This window comes from Hyla sarda, chromosome 4 (genome assembly GCF_029499605.1).
Source record: "Hyla sarda isolate aHylSar1 chromosome 4, aHylSar1.hap1, whole genome shotgun sequence".
NCBI classification, from domain to species: Eukaryota; Metazoa; Chordata; class Amphibia; order Anura; family Hylidae; genus Hyla; species Hyla sarda.
In genome coordinates this window covers 214679626-214706969 of record NC_079192.1, presented here as the reverse complement: position 1 = coordinate 214706969, position 27344 = coordinate 214679626, and the positions used below count along the sequence as shown (strand labels likewise).

At 43.8% G+C, this 27344-nt stretch overlaps 1 protein-coding gene across 1 annotated transcript in view; it reads left to right on the top strand.

Moving 5' to 3' along the window:
* RSBN1L (round spermatid basic protein 1 like) overlaps positions 1-26188 on the top strand; it is a 95627-nt gene extending 69439 nt beyond the window's left edge. The window contains exons 4-8 of the mRNA XM_056573479.1: positions 4432-4569; positions 9318-9460; positions 10189-10356; positions 19192-19300; positions 25144-26188. Of these exons, the coding sequence (XP_056429454.1) occupies positions 4432-4569; positions 9318-9460; positions 10189-10356; positions 19192-19300; positions 25144-25734 (1149 nt within the window). The 3' untranslated portion in view covers positions 25735-26188. The remainder of the gene's footprint in view (positions 1-4431; positions 4570-9317; positions 9461-10188; positions 10357-19191; positions 19301-25143) is intronic.
* The last annotated feature ends 1156 nt before the right edge of the window (positions 26189-27344 follow it).

Here is a 27344-nt window from a genome sequence, read left to right as displayed (position 1 = left end):
GCGATGTGCGCCGATCGCCGCCCCCCCCCCTCCTGGGCATTTGCGCGGGGTGCCTGCTGATCGATTTCGGGACCGAAATTCCCACGGGTGTATGCATACGCCCTTCATCCCCAAAAGGTTAAAACTTAAAAAAAAAATTAAAAAAAAAGCTAATGTGGATCCATTTACAGTTGCCAACAGTCCATGATTGGATGACTCGTTCAGGTCCAATGACATAGTAGTGGTATAAACACGGAAACAATCCGTGAGGGGGAATTTTTTTCAAACCTTGTGTAAAGGAGCGGTGAAGCAAAAATAAAAGCTGGAATCTGATAGACAGCTGCTTCACTGTTCCTTTGCCTAAAGTTTAGTACATTTAGATTTTTGCCAGGTAGATGCTAGGTCTGCTTATTATCTGCTTTTGGGATGAGTTTTTCATGTAAATCAGAATCCCATTCCTGGAGGGGGCTGTGCTAGGTGGAGTAGCATGGAGTGTACAGAAGTTGGCCAAGGAACATTGTCCAGGCCTCTTTATACTAGCAGAATTTCCATTTTCTAGTGAGTAACACATAAGCAGACAGCTATGTTTTCCAGCATGTTTCTATATAAAGCTTTGTGATTCACCAAATTGGATCATTTTCAAAAATTCTGAAAGTGAACCTTGACCCAAGTATTAACAGAATCTTTATAGTGTCAAGGCTTTTCCTATTGAAAAAAATGAATCCTTGAAATGTTTTCTTTTAACGGATTTGTCCAGTTGCATTTGTGGCACTGTAAAACATTAATCCAAGCCTGTCCAGAGGAAAAGTTGCTGTGTTTCCCATAGCAGCCAATCAGATCGCTTCTTTCATTTTCCAGTGGCCTTTTCAAAAATAAAAGCAACTTTTTTTCTGGACAGGTTTTGATAAATCTCCCCCTTAACGTTTAGTATTGTAATATGATTTATAGAACTGGTCTGCGTACTGACAGCATCTGACATGGAAAAAGTGAGAAAAATAATTAACCCCTTAAAGACAAAGCCCATTTTTACCTTAACCTGTTAAGAACCAAGGTCGTACCTGTACTCAGTCTGCTAGCGTTCTATAACGTGGGACCATGGCGTTGCCCTGCGTCATAGCGGGTCGGGCCCTGCCTCTAACAACAACCGGGACCTGTGGCTAATAGTGCGCGGCACTGATCGCGGTGCCGCGCGCTATTGATCTTTTAGATGCGCCGTTCAAAGTTGATCGCCGCATCTAAACTACCCCCGGCTAGCTCAGTGGGCTGTTCGGGATCGCCGTGGTGAAATTGCAGCATCTTGAACAGCTGTAGGACAGCAGGAGGGTCCCTTTACCTTCCTCCTGTTGTCCGATCGCCAAATGACTGCTCAGTGCCTGAGATCCAGGCATGAACAGTCAAGCGGCAGAATCATTGATCAATGGTTTCCCATGAAAAACCATTGATCAATGTAAAAGATCAGTGTGCAGTGTTATAGCCCCCCTTTCCCATTTAAAAAAGTGTAAATGAAAATAAACATGTGGTATCGCCGCATGCAGAAATGTTGGAGTTATAAAAATATATCTTTAGTTAACCCCTTAAGGACCAGGCCATTTTACACGTTAGGACCAGAGCGTTTTTTGCACATCTGACCACCGTCACTTTAAGCATTAATAACTCTAAGATGCTTTTACCGAATATTCTGATTCTGAGATTGTTTTTCGTGACATATTCTACTTTATTTTAGTGGTAAATTTTCATCGTTACTTGCATTCTTTTTTTGTGAAAAATTCAAAAATTTCATGAAAATTTTGAAAATTTAGCATTTTTCTAACTTTGACGCTCTCTACTTGTAAGGAAAATGGATATTCCAAATAAATTTTATTTTTATTCACAAATACAATATGTCCACTTTATGTTGGCATCATAAAATGGACATATTTTTTACTTTTTGAAAAAATTAGAGGGCTTCAAAGTAGAGCAGCAAAATTGCAAAATCTGAAGCGACAGATGTTACAGAACTACAACTCCCAGCATGCCTGGGCAGTCTAGGCATTCTGAGAGTTGTGGTTTGGCAACATCTGGAGGGCTACAGTTTGGGCACCACTGTAACAGTGGTCCCCAAACTGTGACCCTCCAGATGGTGCAAAACTACAACTCCCAGCATGCCCAGACAGCCCTTGGCTGTCTGGGCATGCTGGGAGTTGCAGTTCAGCCTTCCTAGTGGTTGCCACAGTAAAAATCACTTTACTTTCAGTTTAATTTCTCACCCCCACCGTCGATTCCCTACCTGAGCCGGGATCTCCGGTGTATATCTGCGATGATTGCCGGGCCCCACGAGTCTTCTCCTCCAGGTACCGGCCTCCATGTTCTCCCCCCCGTTCTGCCTGACATCCAGGGGTGGGCAAAACGGGGGGTTTCCATGGCAACCCACCGTCGTGCTCTGCCATTGGTCAAAATCCGTTCTGACCAATGGGAGGAGATCGCAGCATTGCGACCTAACGCCTACCCTGCAGGATGCTGGGGCCTGTCACTGACAGGTCCGAGCATCCCTATTTTCCGGGTGATCGGGTCACCAGAGACCCGATCAGCCCGGAATAGGAGAAAATCGCATGTCTGAATTGACATGCAATTTTCTGCGATCGCCGACATGCGCGGGTCCCGGGACCCCCCTCGGCATCTGCACGGCATGCCTGCTGAAAGATTTCAGCAGACATGCCGTTCCGATCTCTGCCCGGCGCGTGGCAGAGACCGGAAATACAACAGGACGTTCTCTAACGTCCTTGGGCATTAAAGCCCAGGTAGCGGGGACGTTAGAGAACGTCCTATGTCCTAAAGAGGTTAAACCGCATGGCGCACGCGCAAAAAAAATTCCCAAGTCCAAAATAGTGTATTTTTGGTCACTTTTTATATCATGAAAAAATTAACAGGCGATCAAAAAGTCCGATCAATACAAATATGGTACCGCTAAAAACTTCAGATCACTACGCAAAAAATGAACCCCCATACCGCCCCATACGCAGAAAAATAAAAGTTGTAGGGGTCAGAAGATGACAATTTTTAACGTATTAATTTTCGTGCATGTAGTTATGATTTTTTTCCAGAAGTACGAAAAAATCAAACCTATATAAGTAGGGAATCATTTTAATCAAATGGACCTACAGAATAAAGAGAAGGTGTCATTTTTACTGAAAAATGTACTGGGTAAAAACGGAAGCCCCCAAAATTTACAAAATTGTGTTTTTCTTCAATTTTATCTCACAATTTATTTATTTTTTCTCTTCTGTTCAGTCGTAAATTTTTGGGTAAAATGACCGATGTCATTACAAAGTAGAATTGGTGGCGCAAAAAAAAAGCAATCATATGTATTTTTAGGTGCAAAATTTAGTTATGATTTTTTACAGGTAAGGAGGAAAAAATGAAAGTGCAAAAATGGAAAAACCCCTGGTCTGACCACTGTCACTTTAAGCATTAATAACTCTGGGATTCTTTTACTTATAAATTTGATTCCGAGATTTTTTTCGTGACCTATTCTTTGTTAGTACATCATTTCTTGGTGAAAAATTCCAAAACTTCATGAAAATATGAATGTAGCCTTTTTCTAACTTTGAAGCTCTGTGCTTGTAAGGAAAATGGACATGCCAAATAAATTATATATACACTAGCTTTTGCCCGTGGCTTCGCTCTCGTTAAATCTGGGGTAACATAGATTTACTTTCTACGATCCTATAGTAATGAGGCCGCTCTGGGTAAAGTCTACGGGCATCCAAACAACCCGAAACATGACATCTGCTTTTTCATGGAATTCAAGATCAACATCCTTTGAGGACTTTTACCGAGTCTGCGTGCAGGGGAACCCGCCTTCTTGCGCTGCTTATATACTGCCAACAGTCCTTGTATCCCGTCCTCATATCCCGTCCTCATATCCCGTCCTCATACAAACAGGTGATGCGGTCGGGTGGCTCGGGAGCGGATATTTACAAAAAGTTGCACGTGCGACTTTTCGTGCAACTTTTTGTAAAGCTTCACTCCCCGGCCACCTGCCCGCATCTACTACCCACCCGCTAGTTATTACAGGACTAAAACTCCCAGCATGAACTTATAGTGATGACATGCTGGGAGTTGTAGTCCCAACAGCCTGTGGGAGGGTGTTAGCTGTTAGTGGGTGCTGGGTAGTGGAGTGGCGTAAAAAAGATAAACTGCGGCTTTTTATGCGACTTTTTGTAAGTCAGGTCTGACCTGGTTTACACTTTTGACTTTTTGAAGGGGGTTTGCGACTTTTTTTTTTTTTTTTCCCTTAGGTGCGGCTTTTGCACTTAATAAATTCCCAACTATTGCAAAGTAAAAACTGAAAATTGCTTAGGTAGGGCTGATTGGTATTTAATGCTTACCCATTGCTTAGGCGCACGTGAGACTTGTGTAAGCAAAAAAAAAACTGCTTAAATCCCTTGATAAATGTCCCTCTGTCTTCTGTAGGTAAAGAGGACGTACTCTCATGGTACTTACAGAGCAGGCGCAATGAGGCAAATCAGCTTGGTGGGAGCAGTTGATGAAGAAGTTGGGGATTACTTCCCGGAATTCTTGGACATGTTAGAAGTGTCTCCTTTCCTGAAGGTAAGAGGACTGTGCATTCTATTTGTCCTTTGCTTGTCTTACTATGTTTAAGACTTAAGAAGTCTAGGAATTGACTTCACAGTCAGCAGTGATTTATGACAGTGACATGTCAATGTATTTCAGAGCGTGCCAAGAACTGAAGCAGCCTTAGACCACTGAGTAATGACATGGCGCTACTTGATGTCTAATCTGCTTGATCTCTTTAGTGATATAAGTTAGCAGGATTTAGTCCTTATGCATAGAACAGCAGATATTAATGTATTTATTTCATTATATTTAAACCATTAATCAGTTATGCCAATGATATAGGAAGGGAGCATCAAAGAGTCAAAGTAAATTGAGTTTTTTCTGCCAGTTTTAAGGATGCACTGGGTTTGTTGTATCCTTTATCAATATACCATTATCTAAAGATTCATTCTTATGAGGGATATTAACTACCGTATTTATCGGTGTATAACACGCACTTTTAAAACTTAAATTTAAGCCAAAAAGTCTGCCTGCGTGTTATATGCCGATAAATCTTCTGGTCACTGATTTAAAGCGCCCGCAGCTGCTGCTGCTTGTTAAGTATTAGCAGCACGGCCGCGGCCACTTTAACCCCTTGGGGACGGAGACCATTATGACCCTAAGGACGGGAGCATTTTTTGCAAATCTGACCACTGTCACTTTAAGCATTAAAAACTCTGGGATGCTTTTACTCATAAAATTGATTCCGAGATTGTTTTTTCGTGACATGTTGACAAAAGTTGACATGTTTTTACTTTTGGAAGACATCAGAGGGCTTCAAAGTTCAGCAGCAATTTTCCAATTTTTCACAAAATTTTCAAAATCTGAATTTTTCAGGGACCAGTTCAGGTTTGAAGTGGATTTGAAGGGCCTTCATATTAGAAATACCCCACAAATGACCCAATTATAAAAACTGTACCCCTCAAAGTATCCAAAATGACATTCAGTAAGTGTTAACCCTTTAGGTGTTTCACAGGAATAGCAGCAAAGTGAAGGAGAAAATTCAAAATCTTAATTTTTTACACTTGCATGTTCTTGTAGATTCAGTTTTTGAATTTTTACAAGTGGTAATAGGAGAAAAAGCCCCCCAAAATTTGTAACCCAATTTCTCTCGAGTAAGGAAATACCTCATGTGTATGTCAAGTGTTCGGCGGGCGCAGTAGAGGGCTCAGAAGGGAAGGAGCAACAATGGGATTTTGGAAAGTGAATTTTGCTGAAATGGTTTTTGGGGGGCATGTCACATTTAGAAAGCCCCTATGGTGCCAGAACAGCAGAAAACCCTACATGGCCTACCATTTTGGAAACTACACCCCTCAATGCACATAACAAGGGGTCCAGTTAGCCTTAACACCCCACAGGTGTTTGACAACTTTTCGTTAAAATCGGATGTGTAAATGAAGAAAAAAAATGTTTTCACTAAAGTGCAGTTTTTTCCCCAAATTTACAATTTTTACAAAGGGTAATGGGAGTAAATGCCCCCCAATATTTGTAACCCCATCTCTTCTGAGTATTGAAATACCCCATGTTAGGACATAAAATGCTCTGCGGGTGAACTACAATGCTCAGAGAAGGAGCGCCATTGAGCTTTTGGAAAGATAATTCGTTGGAATGGTAGTCAGGGGCCATGTGCGTTTACAAAGCCCCCCGTGGTGTCAGAACGGTGGACCCCCCCCCACATGTGACCCCATTTTGGAAACTACACCCCTGACAGAATTTAATAAGGGGTGCAGTGAGTATTTACACCCCACTGGCATTTGACAGATCTTTGGAACAGTGGGCTGTGCGAATAAAAAATGTAATTTTTCATTTTCACGGACCACTGTTCCAGAAATCTGTCAGACACCTGTGGGGCGTAAATGCTCACTGTACCCCTTACTACATTACGTGAGGGGTGTAGTTTCCAAAATGGGGTCACGTGTGGGGGGGTCAATTGTTCTGGCACTATGGGGGCTTTGTAAACACACGTGGCCTTCAATTCCGGACACATTTTCTCTTCAAAATCCCAATGGCGCTCCTTCTCTTCTGAGCATTGTAGTTTGCCTGCAGAGCACTTTACATCCACATATAGGGTATTTTCTTACTCTTTTTTCCTATTTTCCCTTGTGAACATGAAAAATTTAGGGTAACACCAGCTTTTTTTTTTTTTATTTTCCCATCCCAATTTTAATGAAAATTCGTCAAACACCTGTGGGGTGTTAAGGCTCACTATACCCCTTTTCACGTTCCGTGAGGGGTGTAGTTTCCAAAATGGGGTCACATGTGGGTATTTGTTTTTTCGTTTATGTCAGAACCGCTGTAAAATCCACCAACCTTGTGCAAATCACCAATTTGGGCAAATGTACATGGTGCGCTCTCAATCCTGAGCCTTGTTGTGCGTCCACAGAGCATTTTACGCCCCACATATGGGGTATTTCCGTACTCAGGAGAAATTGCGTTACAAATTTTGGGGGTATTTTTTCCTTTATTTTTTTACACTAACAGGCTGGTGTAACCCCCAACTTTTCCTTTTCATAAGGGGTAAAAGGAGAAAAAGACCCCCCCCCCCCCCACAAATTTGTAGTGCAATTTCTCTCTAGTACGGAAATACCCCATATGTGGCCCTAAACTGTTTCCTTGAAATACAGCACAGGGCTCCAAAATTAGAGAGCGCCATGCGCATTTGAGGGATAAATTAGGGATTACATAGGGGTGGACATGCTGGGAGTTGTACTTTTGCAACAGCTGGAGGCACACTGGTTGGAAAACCTTCAGTTAGGTTCTGTTACCTAACTCAGTATTTTCCAACCAGTGTGCCTCCAGCTGTTGCAAAACTACAACTCCCAGCATGTACTGATCGCCAAAGAGCATGCTGGGAAATGTAGTTATGCAACAGCTGGAGGTACTTAACTACAACTCCCAGCATGCTGTTTGGGCATGCTGGGATTTGCAGTTTTGCAACATCTGGAGGGCTACAGTTTATAGACCACTGCACAGTGATCTCCAAACTGTGACCCTCCAAATGTTGCAAAACTACAAATCCCAGCATGCCTAGACAGCAAACAGCTATTTGGGCATGCTAGGAGTTGTAGTTTTGCAACATCTGGAGGACTACAGGTTAGAGACTTCTGTATAATGGTCTCAGACTGTAGCCCTCCAGATGTTGCTAGGCAACTTACCGGCTTCCGTAGGATCCAGGGGGCCGTCCACTTCTGCCGCACGTCATCGCCGCCCGCCGATCAGTCGCCCACAGCCTCCGGATAGGTAAGTGGATCTTCGGCGCCGGTTTCCCCGTCCTGCCCCGCCTATTGTGGGTGGGCAGGACTGGGAAAACGAAAGTTGACCCCCGCGAACCCGATCTGCGTCTAGACCACCAATAGCAGGGATAGGAGGGGTGGCATCCCTGCCACCTCACTCCTATCCCTTCAGGGGGATGGTAGGTGTCTTAAACAGCGATCCCCCTTATATTCCGGGTCACTATAGACCCATAATGACCCGTAATCGGCGCAAATCGCAAGTGTGAATTCACTTGCGATTTGCACCGATCGCCAACATATGGGGGGGGGGGGGGGTCCCCCTGGGCAATTGCACGGGGTGCCTGCTGATCGATATCAGCAGTCAGCCCGGTCCCCGCCCGGCGCGTGGCGGGGACCAAAATTCCCACGGGCGGATACGCCCTTCGTCCTTAAGTACCAGGTTAAATCAGTGACCAGCGGCGTCTCCTCCCTGCTCTGCTTTTTACTTTTCTTACCCCCTCCCCCTCCATCATTCCCCCTTTTCACTGCTTTTCATTTTTTTTTTTATTATCCTTACCTGGCTGCGCCTCGGCAGGCCAGGTCAGGCGGGGGGTCTTGCGGGCTGTGGTCAGTGAAGCAGATGAGTGACGTCCTCTCCCGGCTTCTCTGCGCGGCATCAGTGACGTCACTGTTCACTTCCTGTAGTTGCCGCACTCCGAAGTCTTACTAGCGGCGGTTACAGGAAATGAAAAGGGACGTCCCTGATACCGCGCAGAGAAGCCTGGAAAGGACGTCACTCATCTGTTTCACTGACCGCAGCCTGCAAGACAGCCGTAGCACAGCCAGGTAATGAAAATAAAAAAAAAACTATGAAAAGGGGGAAATGATGAGGGAGGGGAAGAATGGCATAGGAGGAACATGATGGGGGGATGATGAGGGAGGGGAATGATGGGGGATGATGAGACAGGGGGAATGATGGGGACATGATGAGATGAGGAAATGATGGGGGGACATGAGACAGGGTGGGGGATGATGAGACGGGGAATGATGGGGGACATGATGTGACCGGGTGGGGGGATGAGGAGACGGGGGGAAATGATGGTGGGGGAATGCTTAATGTCTGTATGGCTAGTGGTGGTCTATGACAGGGGGAAATGATGAGACATGGGGGGATGATGAGACATGGGGGGTGGGGATGAGAGGGGTAAATGTGGCACAGGGACTGATAAAAGGGAAGGAATCATGTGGCACTGGAGTGGACAGGACCAAACTGAGGTACAGAAGAAAACGAAGTTGGGGGGATTATGTGGCATTTAGTCAGTCATTTATTTTACATTTTTATTTATTTTACTTAAATTTCCCTGTTAAAATGGGGGTGCGTGTTATACGCCGATAAATACGGTATTATTGAGAATCTCCTCTGTAGAAAATGCATGTATTAACTCATATAAATACCGGTTTGCTAATATATTCTTGTTTAACAGCAAATGTGTAGAAACTGACTGTGTCAAACTTTTACTTGAATGACAGCGAACTTTGCCTTGGGGAACTCAGTCAAGCCTTGAGCTAAAGAGCCGTAATGAGAGTGATGATGGTCCTATAATGTGGGTGCGCCCAGGGGAACAGATGATTCCTGTGACTGATATGCCAAAGTCTCCTTTTAAAAGAAAAAGGTACAAGTCTCTAGTCTGAGCAATAAGGATGATTTTATGTTTGCACTAGCACTGGTATGAGTTTATTTGGTCTGCGACAAGAGTTCTTTTCTTCAGTTACTGTCAGCAGACTACAGGCTTTAATGTAACAATGAACCCGTACAACACGTGCTCCTAGAGCTCCACTCTACTCTAAGGAACAAACACAACTTTTGGTTTGCTATTTTATGGCTAGAAAAGAAAAACTACCCTATCAATGTTGTACTCCCAAGATAGTTTTTGTGGCACTTATTTAAAAATAAAAAGAATCCTTAGAGGGCTGTGTGTGCATAGTATGCCCATGCTGCAGGGTTGTTTGCACGAGCATTTAACAGTCTGAAAAATACGGGCACCTTAAGTTTGACATTAGTTTTAAATCCCAGACCCTAAGAGGATTGTCATGGACAGTCTTATGTTTTCAGAACTATTGCTGAACAGGAAACATTGTATGTTAGGGTCATCTCACACTGGTGGCATTACTGTTTGTATGAGATCCATATCATTTCAAGTTTTCTGATGGGCTCTCCTACACTGTATTTGTGCATTTATTGTCTCCTGTAAACACACAAACTAAGTTTGTCTGCAATACACAGATGATAGAGATGTGCCAAGCAAAACCAGTGTATCTAAACCTCCATGTACAGCATCACAAATATTTATTTGTGGACAAAACTCTGACCCTAAAAATCTACTTTTAATTATTTTACCAGAACTACCAATGAAATAAAAAACCTGCAGTACCTACCTCGAGCTAGTGAGCCTCGGGAAATGTTATTTGAAGATAGAACAAGAGCACATGCGGATCACATAGGGCAAGGATTTGAGCGTCAGACCACCGCGGCTGTGGGTGTGCTAAAGGCTGTGCATTGCGGAGAATGGTAAGTTATGCCAGCTTCTTTCTTCCTCTATGATCGATCGCTTACTTTATACTTTCACCATACGTTCAGTATGAATAGATGCTTACATGTACGTAGGGCTGGGCGGTATATCGGTTCATACTAAATACCCAAATTTTTGTGCTGCACGATATGAATTTTTCCCAATACCGGAATACCGGTTTGGCCCCGGAATGGCGGTTTGACACATGTACGCAGCTATAATATGCATTGCTTTCTTCTGATTACCCACCACCCCCAAAAAACTGTATTTGCACTATGTCAGCTTAGACAGACCCCTTCTAGTGGGCTGCTTTAAACAGTTTGGCATCTGTATGGTACCCATAACCCCCCTTCTTGAGGTACTTTTATAAAACGAAGGCTTTGTGCCAGTTGTTGGGAGACTTTTTGGGAGGCACTATGTTGCTACATTCATGGTGCTTTCTATTGAAAAGTGCTACAAATGCTTACATGCTGCCACTCCACCAAAGGCTCTGTAATTCTCGGGGCAGTGTGCATGTATATGTCCTGTCAGTTCCCCATAGAAATGGCCTTTACTGTCAAGGCTTATTGTGCTGTATAGTACTCTGCCATGAGACAGTGTCTGCCTAATCCTACCATAAGGACAGAGCTGAAATAATCAGTGAGCTCAGTGTTCAGCATAAGGACCTGAACACAGGATGGAAACAGTGAATCACACTTGGGCTGTTGCCATGGAAACCCATGATGTCATAGACTTGTGTGTGTCACATGAAGGAGGACAATATGCTGTGAGGATGCGATCTGTATCCTCCCAGCATTCCTCTGTCTACAAATCCGTGCCAGTAGTGCAAAATAAAATCTACTGCGTGTGGCCTAACCTTATATGTGAACTCCATGCAGAGAAACATTGTGACAGCATGAAGATCCCCTGGGGTTGGACAAAGCTGTGAGAAGTAACAAAACAATGTTAAATAAAAGTGAAAAAAAAATTCTAATAAAAAAATATATCCTGACTTTTGGTAGAAATATATTTACAGAGTTATCATTGTTCCCTTTTTTATACAATAAAACGTGACATTAAAGACATTGGAATTAAATATTGAGACTTGTATTCTAGCATTGCAGCAACAATGTATAACAGTGTACATAGATTTGGTAGATTATCATGTAGCATACTGTATGTGGATGAAGAGGCAATTATAGTTGGGATTACCCCTCAGAATGCAGCACTTAGGATGTCTGGATTATGAAAACAGCCAATTGGTCTTAAAATAACAGTCTGCAATGTTTTGTTTTTCCAAATTTCATTAAAAAGAATCCCAACACAACTGAAGCAAAAATATGGCATGTACCAGCAGCAGCTTTGTTGTAGTGACAGTAACTGGAAATGCAGTATCATTCCCTGGGGAGGGTTACACAGACCTTTATGGTCATAGGTTTGAAAGCTTCTATGCTGGCGTTCCACAGCGGCTGTTAGAGGAAGCATGGGAGCTTACTACATACTAATTGACTTCAGTGCATAAACAGCAGGCAGTAGGCTCCCATTGGTGGTATCTATAGTTAGCCAGAGCAGATGTACTATGGGGCAGCCTGAAACAGTGTTCACACATCGGAATTTCCCTGCCGGATTCCGCATTGGAATTCAGGAGGGAGATTCCGCTGCAGCAGTGTCCCATTGAATTCAACGGGATTCTGCTGAACTGTGCACACGGCGGAATTTCCATACCAGATGTTTCCAGCACGGAATTTTCTAGCGCCAACAGTTTGCGGAATGTCCACACAGAGATTTCAATCAAATGAATGGTATCAGTTCTACAATTTTGTGCTGCATGATATGAATTTTTCCCATACCGCAATACCGGTTTGGCCCCTCCCCCTTGGGAATGAATTATCAGCCCAGCACCCCACATCGAGGAACTAATCATATGTGACCCGCGAGCGCTGTTCTGCTCCCCCCCACCACCACCACCAAATCATGTGACCCGCCAGCGCTGTTCTGCTCCCCCCCCCTAATTATCAGCCCAGCGGGATACTAATCACATATGTCACCCGCAAGCACTGCCCTCCTCCTCTTTGTTGCGGGCCGCCGGCACTGGAACTCTATACTGTACGCCAGTGGTCTCCAACCTGCGGACCTCCAGATGTTGCAAAACTACAACTCCCAGCATGCCCGGACAGCCACCGGGCATGCTGGGAGTTGTAGTTTTGCAACAGCTGGAGGTCCGCAGGTTTGAGACCACTGCTGTACACCGTATCCCTATGCCCGGGCTGCAAAAGATAAACAAAATAAACTTTAACTCCCCTTCCTATGTCAGCTTCAAGCTGTTCCTGGGGACTGGAACGTCGGACAGCCGTCAGACTATCACCAGCCGCAGCAATGTTCCGCCCCAGCCAGTGATAGGCTTAGCCCACTGTCATGTAAGGAGCGCTGGCCGGCTTCTTACATTACAGTGCGTTTAACCTATCACTGGCCGGGGGCGGAACATCGCTGCGGCCGGTGATAGGCTGGCGGCTCTCCGACGTTCCAGTCCCCCGTTATATTCCCCTTCTCTGATGCCCCAGTGTCATTATATTAGCCTCCCTGATGACCCCTGCGCCATTATACCCCCCCCCCCCCCCTCTCTGATGCCCCTGTGTCATTATATTTCAGCCCAAACTTCCTGAGTGACTTCATTGCACGTGCCTATGCCGGGATGCTGTCATCCTGCGCGGCTCGCTATAGGCTGCAGGGTACAGCTGCAGTCTATAGGAGTTTAGTTACAGGGCAAAACCGATTGCCCCGTTATATGTGAATTATTTAGGCATTTAGCCCTGCTTGCCCGAAGCAGGGCTAAATACCTGAAGAATTCACCTGGCCGGCACCCGGAACTACATGTCCCGGGCGATACAATTTCCACATCCCTGTAACCTATTTTCCCTGGTTTTTTTTGCTTCTCATTTCAGATCAGTGTATCCTGTGGACTACAATGATGACCAATGTTTTTTTTTTTGTTTTTGTTTAATGTTAACAAAATGGTGTTTTTCAGAATGTTTTTTGTTTCTATTTATTTTACAAGCTTAGTTGTGGAAGCTGTCTTATAGACGGAATCCATTACTAAGCTGGGCTTAGCATTAGCACCAAAAACTGCTAGCGCTAACCCCGATTATTACCCCGGTACCCACCACCACAGGGGTGCCAGGAAGAGCCGCTACCAACAGGCCCGGAGCCTAGGTGGTAACAGGTTGGCATTATTTAGGCTGAGGAGGGACAGTAACAATGGTCCTTGCCCACCCTGGTAACGTCAGGCTGTTGCTGCTTGGTTGGAATTTGGCTGAGAATGAAAATATGGGGAACCCTATGTGGTTCCCCTCCCATAAATAATTAAATAACAAAAGAAAAACGTATAGGGTTCTCTCTATTTTTATTCAGCCAGATACCAACCAAACAGCAACAGCATAACGTTACCAGAGTGGGCGAGGACCCATCCCAAATAACGTCAGCCTGTGACCGCCTAGGGCCAGGAGCGCCATTTTTGACGCTCCGAGCCTGTTGGTACCGGCTCTTCCCGGCACCCCTGTGGCGGCAGGTACTGGGGTAATAATTGGGGGTTAGCGCTAGCTGTTTTTGGGGCTAACTCTGAACCCTGGCTTAGTAATGGACTTAGCCTATAAGATAACTTCTACTACTAAACCTGTAAAGTAAATTTAAAAAAAAATTTTTTTTAATTTATACAGAAAAACACTCCCCCACTAGCCCTTGTTACAAAATGTTAATATTAAACAAAAAAACGCTGGTCATCGTAGTCCACGAAATCTGAAGTAGTTCACAGGATAGACAGATCTGAAATGAAAAGAAAAAAAAAGAAAAATAGGTTAGTACATTTAGGGGGAAAAAAGTGGTAAAAAAAATGTAATAAACACATGGTATTCCAAAGTGTATTTTATTGGCTTTTGCTTATGTGAGCCAAATTTATCAACCCCCTGTGATAGTATGATAAATATATCACACATAAGCAAAGCCAAAGCAAAAAAATGCCTACAGAATGCTCTTACCAAAGCAAACAATGATAAATGTTCCCCAAAATCTCCATAATTTTTTATTTTTTTTTTAACACTAAAGCCCACAAAATTTGGAACCCCCTTTTATTCAGATTATGGAAATACCACATATGTGGAAGTAAAGTGCTCTGCGAGCGCACTACTTTTTTTTAATTTATTTTTAAGAGCCGAACGTGCTCTCGAATCACCCAAAGTGCAAGAAAAAGTGCGAACGTGTTAAACTAAAAAAAAGTGCATAAAGGATGCGGTCTATCGCAAGCCCTTCTCCGATAGGAGAGGCCCCCCCCCCCCAACAAACCTTACCCTTCGCCTCCAGACCAAAAGGTACCTGTGAGGTTCCAGGTTCCATGTCCCTTTTCGCCGAAGCTACTAAGGGACCACAAGTGCTCCCGGCATCCCCCTTGGCATTAGCCAAGGTATCTTCCCGCAGAGCCGATAACGGTAGGTAACCTGCCAAAGCAGGAGTACCTGGGATGTTTGCAGGGAGGTGCGGAACCTAATGGCCACACACACCTCCCCTAGACCACCAGGAGGGACACCCAGAAGGGCTACCGCATCCTGACAAATCCTGTGGACACACAACAAAAGTGACACATTGAGACAACAAGGAAATAAAGAAGTGAATGTGTGCAGATATACTGCCCGGACATCCGTTTGGATCTATAAAAATGTCTCTGATCCTAGCCAGAAGGCCGGGAATCAAGAGGTGAGTGCCACAAGGTGAAGAGATTATGGTGCCCATGCTTCCACTCGGTGAGCCAGTGAGTTTCGGCACCTCGTGGTCACCACTCCCTGAGGCACAAAAGTACCTCTGCTCTAGACCCTCTCAGCCTCATGGCGAGACCGGAGGGAGCAGGTCACATCGGAGCGCACTATAGGGCTCTGATGGGAAGGAGCAAAATTTGGCTTTTGGAGAGAATTTTGCTTAAATGGTTTTTGGGGGCATGTGTCCCATTTAGGAAGCACCCATAGTGCCATAACAGCAAAAAAAAGCTACATGGCATACTATTTTGGAAACTACACCCCTCAAGGAACATAACAAGGGGTACACCCCACAGGTATTTGACAAATTTTTGTTACTGTTGGACGTAAAATGCTGGAGTTAACTCATTTCTTTAGTGTATGGAAATACCCAGTATGTGAATGTAAAGTGCTCTGTGAGCACACTACAGGGTTCAGAAGAGAAGGAGCCCCATTTGGCTTTTGGAAAGAGGATTTGGATGGAATTCAAGGACCATGTGCGTTAACAAAGCCCCCACTGTGCCAGAACAGTGGACCTCTCCACATGTGACCCCATTTTGGAAACTACACTCCTCAAGGAATGTGATAAGGGGTGCAGTGAGTATTTAAGCCCCACTGGCGTTTGACAGATTTTTGGAACAGTAGGCCGTGCAAATTAAAAAATGTATTTCATTTTCACAGACCATTGTTCCAAAAATCTGTCAGACACCTGTGGGGTGTAAATGCTTACAACACCCCTTATTACATTCCTTGAGAGGTGTATTTCTAAAATGGGGTCACATGTGGGTGTGGTTGTTTTTTGTCAGAACCGCTGCAACTATTAGCCACCCCTGTGCAAATCACCAATTTAGGCCTCAAATGTACATGGTGTGCTCTTTCTCCTGAGCCATATTATGAGCCTGCATATTGCTTTGCATCCACATATGGGGTGTATCCATGCTCGGAAGAAATTGTCACAAATTTTGGGGGGCTTTTGTGCCTTTTACTACTTATGAAAAAGAGAAGTTGTGGGCTGCACCAGCATTTTAGTGTAACAATTTTTTTTTATTTTTAACACTAGCATGCTGATGTTGCTCCATAGAGAAACAAAAGTAGGGGGAATTCAGCTCACCACCGTGCAGTCTTGGAAACAGGAGCTCCTTAATGGCAGGAGAGCAGGGCAGGCAGGACACGGGCCGTGTCCCGGGAAACAATGAAAAGAACAGAAGCACGTGTTCAGGGGGGCCTCCAGCTGCTCCAAAAGTCCAGATAAAGAAATTTAAAACTTCACCTTTAATCCAACATGTTAAAAACAAAGGATATCCATAATGAAAAGATAAAAGATCGACACTGATGCGTTTCGAGCCTGTATTGGCTCTTAGTCGTGGCACATGGCATTGCGGGCAAGTGCCCCTTATATAGTGTAACTCCAAGTGAACCTAACGGAAACCAGGTGAACCAGGTCCCGGAAAAACAATGACGTGGATCGGTTGTAAGATACCTCTAAAAACTGATCTGGAATGGTCATCATGTGCAAGGTAAGTATTAGGGATCGACCGATATCGTTTTTTTCGGGCCGATACTGATACCGATAATCGGTACAGGTTAGGGCCGATAGCCGATAACTTATACCGATATTCCGGTATAAGTTATCGGCTATTTAACCCCCTGCGACACCGCTGCAGATCATTGATTTAAAGCGGGCGCTTTAAATCAATGATCTGCAGTGGCTTTTGCGGGGCCATAGGCCGCCGCCGCCACCCGCTTCTCTCCCCCTACCTTCCTGTAGTGTCCAGGGGCGTTCCGAGTGAAGAGTGAACAGGTCTGGGCTGTCCTTCTTCTCCGGCGGTCATCTTCTCCACTCCGGGCAGGCTCTGGCTAGTACGCTGCATAGACGCCGCTGCGCAGTGACGCCCTTGCGCAGCGACGTCTATGCAGTGTACTAGGCCAGAGCCTGCCCGGAGTGGAGAAGATGACCGCCGGAGAAGGACAGCCCAGACCTGTTCACTCTTCACCCGGAACGCCCCCGGACACTACAGGAAGGAAGGATGGATGGCCCGGACCACCCCCATTACGGGTAAGTTTAATTTTTTTATTGACTCGGAGGGTGGGGAAGGGGCCTAACCGGTATAGCGGTATGGGCAAAAATCCATACCGGTATACCGCCCAGCATCACGGTGGGGGGTGCGATGCAGTGCGGTGGGGCGGTGTGGGGGGCGGGGCATTATCGGCTTATCGGCAAGATAATTGCCGATACCGATGATGCCCAAAATCGTGATTATCGTCCGATATCGGCCATACCGATAATCGGTCGATCCCTAGTAAGTATGTAATAATGAGTGGTACATGTAACATGAGTAATTTATATTGGTGAGTGTTCATAGTGGGACTTAGGTCATGTATCGGTAGCACCACTCCAATGTAGTAGGGTTGCTAAGAGATAATATATGTGCATAAGAAAGTTATACCACATGCAGTATAAACTTGGCAACATAACGCAACTAGAAACGCCTCGTGTGAACAATGGGTTAAATACCAAATGAATAACATTGAAAAATCAAAATGACACATGGTCACATATGGTTCAATATGAAGTACTACAGCGTTGTTCAGTATTATATATAGAGACAGCTAATCAATTGAAACTTAAGTCATGTATCGGTAGCACTGCTCATATATAATAAAGTTGCTAAAAGATAATATATGTGCATGAAACAGTTCACCGCATGCAATGCATACTTTGCAAAAAAAAACGCAACTTGTAAATTTTTCATCAAAAATTGAAGCATGTATTTTATCCTTTTGTCCATCATGTATCAGATTGTCTAGCCTTGAGGTGAGAGACTAGCCTTGAGGTGGTGATTTGCGTTTTTTCTTTTTAGATTTGTAAATTACTTCTATTTAAAAAAAATTTAATTTCCAGTACTCGTCAGCTGCTGTGTGCTCCACAGGAAGTTCTTACCTTTTTGTTTTTATTTTCTGTCTGACCACAGTGCTCTCTGCTGACATCTCTGTCCTTGTTTGGAGCTGTCCAGGGCAGGAGAGGTTTTCTATGGGGATGTGCTCATACTCTGGACAGTTCATGACATGTACAGAGGTGTCAGCAGAGAGCTCTGTAGTCAGACAGAAAGGAAATTCAAAAAGAAAATAACTTCCTGTGGAGCATACAGCAGCTAAGTACTGGAAGGATAAGGTAAGATTTTTTAATACATGTAATTTACAAATCAGTTTTAACCTTCTGGCACCAGTTGATTTAAAAAAAAAAATAATGTTTTCCACCGAAGTACCCCTTTAACTTAAAGGGGAACTCCGGTGCTTAGACATCTTATCCCCTATCCAAAGGGTAGGTGATAAGATGCCTGATCGCCGGAGTCCTGCCACTGGGGACCCCAGTGATCTTGCATGCGGCACCCCGTTTATAATCAGTCCCCGGAGCGTGTTCGGTCCGGGACTGATTACCGGCTACTAAAGGACGTCACACGCGGCCCGCCCTGTAGTCGCCGGAAATCGGTCCCGGAGCGAACACGCTCCGGGGACTGATTACAAACGGGGTGCATGATCCTGGGGGTCCCCGATAAGATATCTAAGCACCGGAGTTCCCCTTTAACATAACATTTTGAGAGGCATGAGAACTTATGTCTGATTTTTGTCGTCCCCCCCCCCCCCCCCCTCAAATCCTGAAAATGTCTGCGTTGACTGGACTCCATATGAGATTTGATTTGTCTTAACCACTCGGTGTCACATGTTTGTGTACTGTCTCATATTACTTAGTTGGATTAACTAGATCCTATTTTGTCAAAGGCCATACTATTACAAATTAGAAATAACCTACATTAATTGCTAAACACTTGAATTATAGTCCTTTATTAATGAAAATTGTAATTCTATAGATACACGGGAGACAAACCCCTGTTCTCAAATAACTGGACCTCATTACTGTTTGTGTGGCCAACAAACCACCGGCTGCTTTAGAACATATTCTGGGAATAGAATTTTCTAGTAGCACAGATCTGTATATTATTGAATAAATGGAATATGTAGATCATGTGCAGGTATTTCAATAGTTTATTATTATTTTTTTTCCATCTAACAATATAGGAATGAACAGCCTCGGATAACCAAAGATGTGATATGTTTTCATGCTGAAGATTTCTTAGAGGTGGTACAAAGATTGCAGCTAGACTTGCATGAACCCCCATTGTCCCAGGTAAGCTTGCCGACCTGTGTTGTTTATAGACTGTCAATATTTTATTTTCCGCTATTAAGGGGAAACTCAGAGGACACCTGCCCTAACCATCCAGCCATTCAGGAGTTATCACTGTAAATGTATTTATGCAGATTAGAGTAAAATAGCTATGGGATCGTTATCAGTGTTGTGCTGCACTCTCCCACCGCATCCAACCCACCCCTTCGTCAATATTTACCACCTTCTCCTCCTCCTGCTGCCATTTGTATAACAAGCAGAGTCAGAAGATTATAAATTGGGATGAAAACGTTTGGGTAGTAGTAGTGCTCATAGCCATTTTCTACAGAAAGATCTACACCAAATTGATCTAACTAGCCAATAAATGTTACTTTCAACTATTATAGTTTCAGTCATAAGTCTAAAAACAAATTGGAACCTATAGCGCTTCAGTATGCCATGACAGTCTCAAAATGTAATGACCTTCTAAATCTAAAAGCTTGAAGAGCTGTAGGTTGCAGATCCATTGTTCTTCAAGGCTTTTTTTCTTGTGTCAGATCTGCTGCATGCAGCATACAATGGCATGTGACTGTGACCATAGTCCTAGAGATAATGTTCGAACACTCATACAGTACAATAACATGAAAACAAATAGAAAAACATTTAGAAGGAGATTTCATTCTTTTCAAACGTATGGCTTTTGCTAGAGAGTGACAAGGGGGGGTGGGGGCGTACCGCATCGGGTGACACCCTGACTGGCCTGCCTGGCACTAAATAGCTGCACTCCAACTATCCCGCAACAACCCATCAACCCTCCTCAGAAATTAAAAAATATTAAAAACACACTATGCTGCACCATGAATATCCGTACTCTGGAGGCTTTTTTTGTTTCATTTTGAGCCAACATTTTGTGACATTGGTGGGCGGGAGTCTTGCGTTGCTGTGCTGAGGCCGGAGTTTCCGTCTGGTAGGAAGACAGCGCAGCAACAATAGTGAAGCAAAAAAAGCTCGGCATGTCACATTTAGGAAGCGTCCATGGTGCCAGAACAGCAAAAAAAAAAAAACACATGGTACAGTATATGGGAAAACACACCACACAAGGAATGTAACCAGGGGGGTTAGAGTGAGCCCTAACGCCCCACAGGTGTTTGATGAATTTCCGTTGATGTTGGACGTGAAAATGAAAAGTTAGATTATTTTTTTTTTTACTTAACTGCTGGTGTTACCCCAAATTTTTCATTTTCACAAGGGTAATAGAAGAGATGGGGTTACAAATTTTGGTGGGCTTTTTTTCTCCTATTACCCCTTGTGAAAATGAGAAATTTTGGGGAACACCAGCATTTTAGTGAGAAAAATCTTAATTTTCACGTCCAACTTTAATGAAAGTTTGTCAAACTTTGGGGTGGGGTGTTAAGGCTCACTGTACCCCTTGTTATGTTTCTGGAGGAGTGTAGTTTCCCCAAATAGTATACCATATGGGGTGTTTTTTTTTTGCTGTTCTGCCACCATGGGGGCTTCCTAAATGCAACATGCCTCATAAAATGCATTTCAGCATAATTCTCTCTCCAAAAGCCAAATTTTGCTCCATCTATTCTGAGCATTGTAATGCGCTGGTAGAGAACTTTTAGTCACCTAATTTGGACGTAAAGTGCTCTACCAGCGTACTACAATGCTCAGGTTTGCACGGACCGTATATGCCCCCCAAAAATGCAAAAACAAAACAAAAAAAAGCCTGCACCCCTTTAAAATCTGGGGGCAGGCAGCAGACCAGTGGTCTCCAAGGTTTGGCCCTCCAGATGTTGCAAAACTACAACTCCCAGCATGCAATGATCGCCGAAGGGCATGCTGGGAGATGTAGTTATGCAACAGCTGGAGGTACGCAACTAAAACTCCCAGCATGCCGAAACAGCTGTTTGGGTATGCTGGGATTTGCAGTTTTGCAACATCTGGAGGACTACAGTTTATAGAGACCACTGCACAGTGATCTCCAAACTGTGGCCCTCCAGATGTTGCATAACTACAAATTCCAGCATGCCTAGACAGCAAACTGCTGTGTGGGCATGCTAGGAGTTGTAGTTTTGCAAGATCTAGAGGGCCACAGTTTAGAGACCACTGTACAGTGATCTCCAAATTGTAGCCCTCATGCTGTTGCAATACTGCAAATCCCAGCATGCCCAAACAGCTGTCTGGGCATGCTGGGAGTTGAAGTTTTGCAACATCAGGAGGGCTACAGTTTAGAGACAATAGAGAGCACTGTATAGGGGTCTCAAACTGTAGCCCTCCAGATGTTGCTAGGCAACTCACCAACTTCTGTAGCATCCAGGGAGCCGCATTGCCGTCCTCTGCTGCCGATAGTCTCCGCCACCGATGGGAAAGTGGACCTTCGGTGCCGATCCTCCTCGGTTTCCCCGTTCTACCCTGCCTATCTGCTATTGGTCATCGCTTCTTGATGACTAATAGGAGGGGTGGCACCCCTGCCACCTCACTCCTATCTTTTCGGGGGATCATGGGTGTTTTGGACAACCCCGATTCCCCTTATTTTCCGGGTCACCATAGACCCGTATGACCCGGAATCGCCGGTGTGAATTCACCGGCGATTTGCGGTGATCGCCAACATGGGGGGTGGGGGGGTTGTCTGACGGCCCCCCTGGGCAGTCACCCTGGTCCCCACCCGGCGCATGGTGGAGACCGGAATTTCCATGGACGTGCCCGTATGTCATGGGTCCTTAAGACCCAGGGTCCCATGACGTTGCAGTACGTCATGGGCCCTTAAGGGGTTAATGAATGCCCTATATATACGGCGGAATGCGCAAAGGTATCGCGTCATCTGCCGTATATATGGCGTTCGGGGGGAAGGGGTTATAGAATCAATTATGTTTACGCTTTACTGGAACCAGATTGTGAAGCATTGATTTTAATATGCACTTGGTCACTTTTTGAATAACCATGGAAGTAATGTAATGAACACTGAAATATTTAATGATATTGTGTGAGCACTTATGAATTTTAATGTGTGTAATTGATGAATTCACTCTTTGATGGATCACATATTTTGGGTGTATATACTAAGGATCGACCGATTATCTGTTTGGCCGATAATCACGATTTTGGGCATTATCGGTATCTGCAATTACCTTGCCGATAATGCCCTGCACCGCCACCGACCCACCGCACCGCGTCGCACCCCCCACCGCACCACCCCGGCCCCATTGCCTCCCCCATCCCCGGTTTTATAATTACCTGTTCCCGGGGCCCACGCTACTTCTGGCTCCTGCTGCGTCCTGCGTTAAGCTGTGCGCAATGACGAGCGACGTGACGTGCGCGACGTGACTTCACCGTCAGCGCGCACAGTGACAGCTGAGGACGCCACCGGAGCCAGATGTAGAGTGGACCCCGGAAACAGGTAATTATAAAACCGGGGATGGGGGAGGCAATGGGGCCGGGGCGGTGCGGTGGGGGGTGCGACGCGGCGCGGTGCAGCGGTAGGGGGCGCGGAGCGGTGCGGCGGTGGGGGAGAGAAGGGGGAGAGAAGCGGGTGGCGGCCTATGGCACCGCAAAAGCCACTGCAGTGCATTGATTTAAAGCACCCGCTTTAAATCAATGATCTGCAGCGGTGTCGCGGGGGGATAAATAGCCAATAACTTATACCGGAATATCGGTATAAGTTATCGGCTATCTGCCCTAACCTCCACCGATTATCGGTATCGGCCCTAAAAAAAATATCGGTCGATCCCTAGTATATACCCCTAAGTACTAAGGATCTTTAAGCTTGAAAAAGGTTCCAGTGTGTGACTGAAATGTTGCTGCTATGATGGGAGACTATAAATTAACAATTTTCTTTGCACATTGGAGTGCTGCACCATTCAGCAACGTTTCAGTTCATCAATAGAATCATTATCAGGCTCTGCTTGAAAATGATTCTATTGATAAATTGAAGCGTTGCTGCTGGAACATGAATTGAATAAATCAGTTTTTTCACCTTTTTACCAATCTGAGTTCTGCGTAGTGGTTTTTGTTTATCTACGGAAATGTTAATCAGATTTTGGTTGCTGGCACCCGTCAAATATTTAAAAGTAGTGCTGCTTTAGAGAGATATATATGTGTATATGATATCTATCCTATCTTATCTCATCTCTAAAGTAACACAACGTAGAGTATGATTCTACCCAAAATATAAAAATGTTTGTTTGTTTAAAATACAAAACCACTGAATAAAATATAACAGGCAGGAATTCCCACTAATTGCGGGGCGGTATTGCACAGAAATGATTAGGTGGTATGCATACAATACCACATATACACCATGGAAATCGCACAAATAACTGCATAATGTTTACCAATGCTGTCACATTTACACCAGGAGATATAGCTATAATTATGGCTCAATATTAATGCTATGTCTGGCTAGTTTATATCCCTGACATTCTAAATGCAGCATAATCATGTGGTCCCATGCATTGTATTAATACACATCAGGGCGTCATGTATATAAAAATATCTTACCCATGTTGGATCTGTGCACACACCACGCTACCCCTACACCTTTTTTGGCTCCTTCCTGAGGGGGCACACCCTTTACTTGTCCTGAGCTCATTTTTATACTGCTATTCCCCCTAGTCACTTCCGGGATGCTACAGTGACTTCTGCCCAAGTCATGTTGATCACATGATACAGCGCGCATTACGTGAGATGCCAAAGGATCGCGCTGTGATCTCCCGGCCTCATCGCACTACTGCGCAGGTCAAGCTTACTCTAAAGCCGACATGCGCACAGAGCTTCTAGCCGCCGGAGGTCCCGATGCTCCGGCTATTAATCACCGATGCGCGCACTTGTGGTGATTACCATGGTATGGCACATCGACATGTGTTATGGTTGATTATTTACTTTTTAATATAATAATAACAGATGTTATTATAAAAATGTAAGTGACAGTGCAATATATAAAAACACCACTAATGAGATATAGTGTCAGAAGGTAACAATGGATGCTCATCTTCGCCATTCAGGTTTTTTACATATATATCTTTAATTTATATTAACCCCTTCATAATATTGAGGGCATGAAATGAATCCATTGACACCCCCTATACCCTAAATCGCAATATTAATTGTATTTCTACTAACTATACTGCTCTGACCAATTAATACTCCAAAACTGTGCTAATACAGAGACCTATATGCTGGTGCAATCCATATACAATACATTACAAACACTACAATCATAATAAAGTGACTCGTGCATATACAAAGATTTTGGTCTAAAACACTTAAGTGAAAAATTAATAAATAACCATAATTTGTGTGTAGGTATAATCTCAATTTAACCCTTAAGGTGTTTTATGGGATTAAAGGGGTTATCCATAAACAGGATATAAAACGGCTCTACGTATGTCCCCAGGTTGGGTGTGGTATTACAACTTACAAACTCTATTCATTTCAATGGAACTGAACTGCAGAACCACACCCAACCTGGAGGCAGACGGACGGAGCGGTTCCTAAAAGAAATTAGCTCTGTTTTTCTGTTCCTGGATAGTCCCTTTAAGGCCAGGACTGCTTTACAGCATGCTCTAGATTTTCAAACCAAACTGAACAAACATGTCTCAATTGACCTCTGTGCTCATGTGCACAAAGAATACCTTTTGTCTAAAATGTCTTTGTATGTGGTAGAATTAACATTACCCTTTACTGTTTGAAATTCCTGAACTTAGAAATCTGACAGGTTGTCCACATTCCCTGGGCAATGTTGTATGAAGTACTAAATAGTATAAACTATCATTTGTCTGCAGGATATATTACATTGAATATCTTGCTTTCACTTAATTCTCACAATAGGTTCACTAACTAGTAGCTTTGTGTTTTCATTTCAGTGTGTCCAGTGGGTCGACGATGCAAAGCTAAACCAGCTGCGCAGAGAAGGCATCCGCTATGCTAGGATTCAGTTATATGACGATGACATCTACTTTATCCCACGAAATGTCGTGCACCAGTTCAAGACAGTGTCCGCTGTATGTAGCCTTGCCTGGCATATCCGACTCAAGATGTACCATCCAGAAGTCGCTCAGAACAACAGTAATTTGGAAGACACTCCTAGTAAAAATGAGATCAAACCAGATGTGGGGAGAGAAGACAATACTTTGTGTGCAGCAACCACATTTACCTCTCATGTACAGTGTTCTGACATTAGGCATCTGAAGGACCTTGAGCAAAAACCCCAGCAAGTAAAACAGGAGCCAGTGTCACCCCACCAAATGAATGAAGCTTTTGGCAATATTTCCCTTCCACCTGTTTCCACCACAGCCTCAGAATGTCTGACATATACAGTAAAGACTGAGCATATTAAGGAGGACCAAGGCAAGGGTGGGAGGGAGTCCCTCCTGGGACTGATTAATATGGACGACACGCGGCAACCTGTATCAACAAACCCAATTGTGCGGACAGAAGAGGAACCTCTGTGCTAAAATATGTATATAGAGTTTTATTTTCATTTTACATGACATAATAATTATAATAATAATGTAAAGATTGTTAAATCATGGGACAAGCTTTGGCTTGCTCTGTAGTCTGTTACTGAATATAGTTCTGTAGCGATGTAACATTCCTCAGTGCCTGTCCATAACTGTGAACTATCAAAGCACTTAGGGCCAGATGCACTGTAAACACTGCAGGTTTAACATAAAGTCTCTCTAAAGTTTTGAGTTTTAGGTTCTAGGATAGAGCTGACATTAACATATATATATTTTTTGTAAGATGAGCCAGAATTCTTTTTGACAATTCCCGGCTTTTCCATAGAGCTTATTTATATCAATTTTTCATTTTAAAGGTGTCAGCACTGTAGTGTAAATAGCTTTTTTTAAAATCTTTTTAGTGTGATTTATACTGAAATGTGAACCACCTAATAAAGGTTCATAATGATGCATTGGGTTTTATTTGCTGAGATGGTCTGGTGTGGCTATAACAATTGTGGAGTTAATGTAGTAATTTCCAGTTCTTCCTTAATCATGGCTGGTTACTCATTGTACATTGAGAGTATAGAACACAAAAGCTAGCTCTGCACAAGGGAATTCCCGCCAATAGAACAGCAGCTGGATTGCATGTAATCCTAATTTTCATTTCAAAAGATGGATTTATTTTCTATTTACCTCTTCTTTTCCAATATAAGTAAATTCCTAATATTTTCTCCACTCCGAACTCTTCAAACATGTCAGCTCACTAGTGGAATCTGAGCTGAGATCTGTCTCTTAGCAGACCATGTAGTTCTAGAACTCTGAAGATAGGTCCGGAGACAGTGATGCTCTGCTTAGCTTTAGCTCAGACTCCATTATGCATCTGTGACCTGTCAAAAAAAAAATCATTGGGCAATATTTACCCAGGCGACAGATCTTCCAGGACATGACTGTTGCTTTTTCCAATTTGTTTGATTATTGCTTCCACAATAAGAATCCATTTGGGGAGGGGAAACAGTACATCCGATCTAAAATTGCTATGGTATTTTGCCCAACTGTTTGCATGAAACGTTCATGAAAGAATGGCACTCTTAATACAGATATCTAATGGTCTTTATTTTAATGGACATGAAGAATTTACTGTACAGCCCTCAAATATAAGTTAATAGGGGCTGTTCACCATTCACTGTCTTTGCTCAAGAAGTTCTAACTGTACGTTACATAAACCTATTGGTCAGCAACTTTCCAATCATTATTGGTGCTGTTCTAGTGACACCTTTCATTGTCAATACTCCGCTTCAGGAGAGCTGCATGGGAAATCCAGTCTGTTGGCAATACCGTTTGGCACTCTGCACTCACTTTTCTAACTTAGTAGATGTCTGTATCAAATGTGACATTGGCTTTTAACACGGCATTTTGGTTTAATATGAAAGGTGCGCTTTAACATATTGTTGCATGTAAACACTGGAGATAACAGTAGTTTTACATATGAATAACATTAAGATACTTACATTTTTTTACGTTTTTCATATGGACATAGCATGGTATTTTTAATATGTGGCACTAAGCTGCCTTTAAAAGGGTTTGCTCATCTGCAGAGGATTTCAACAGTTACAAAATTATCA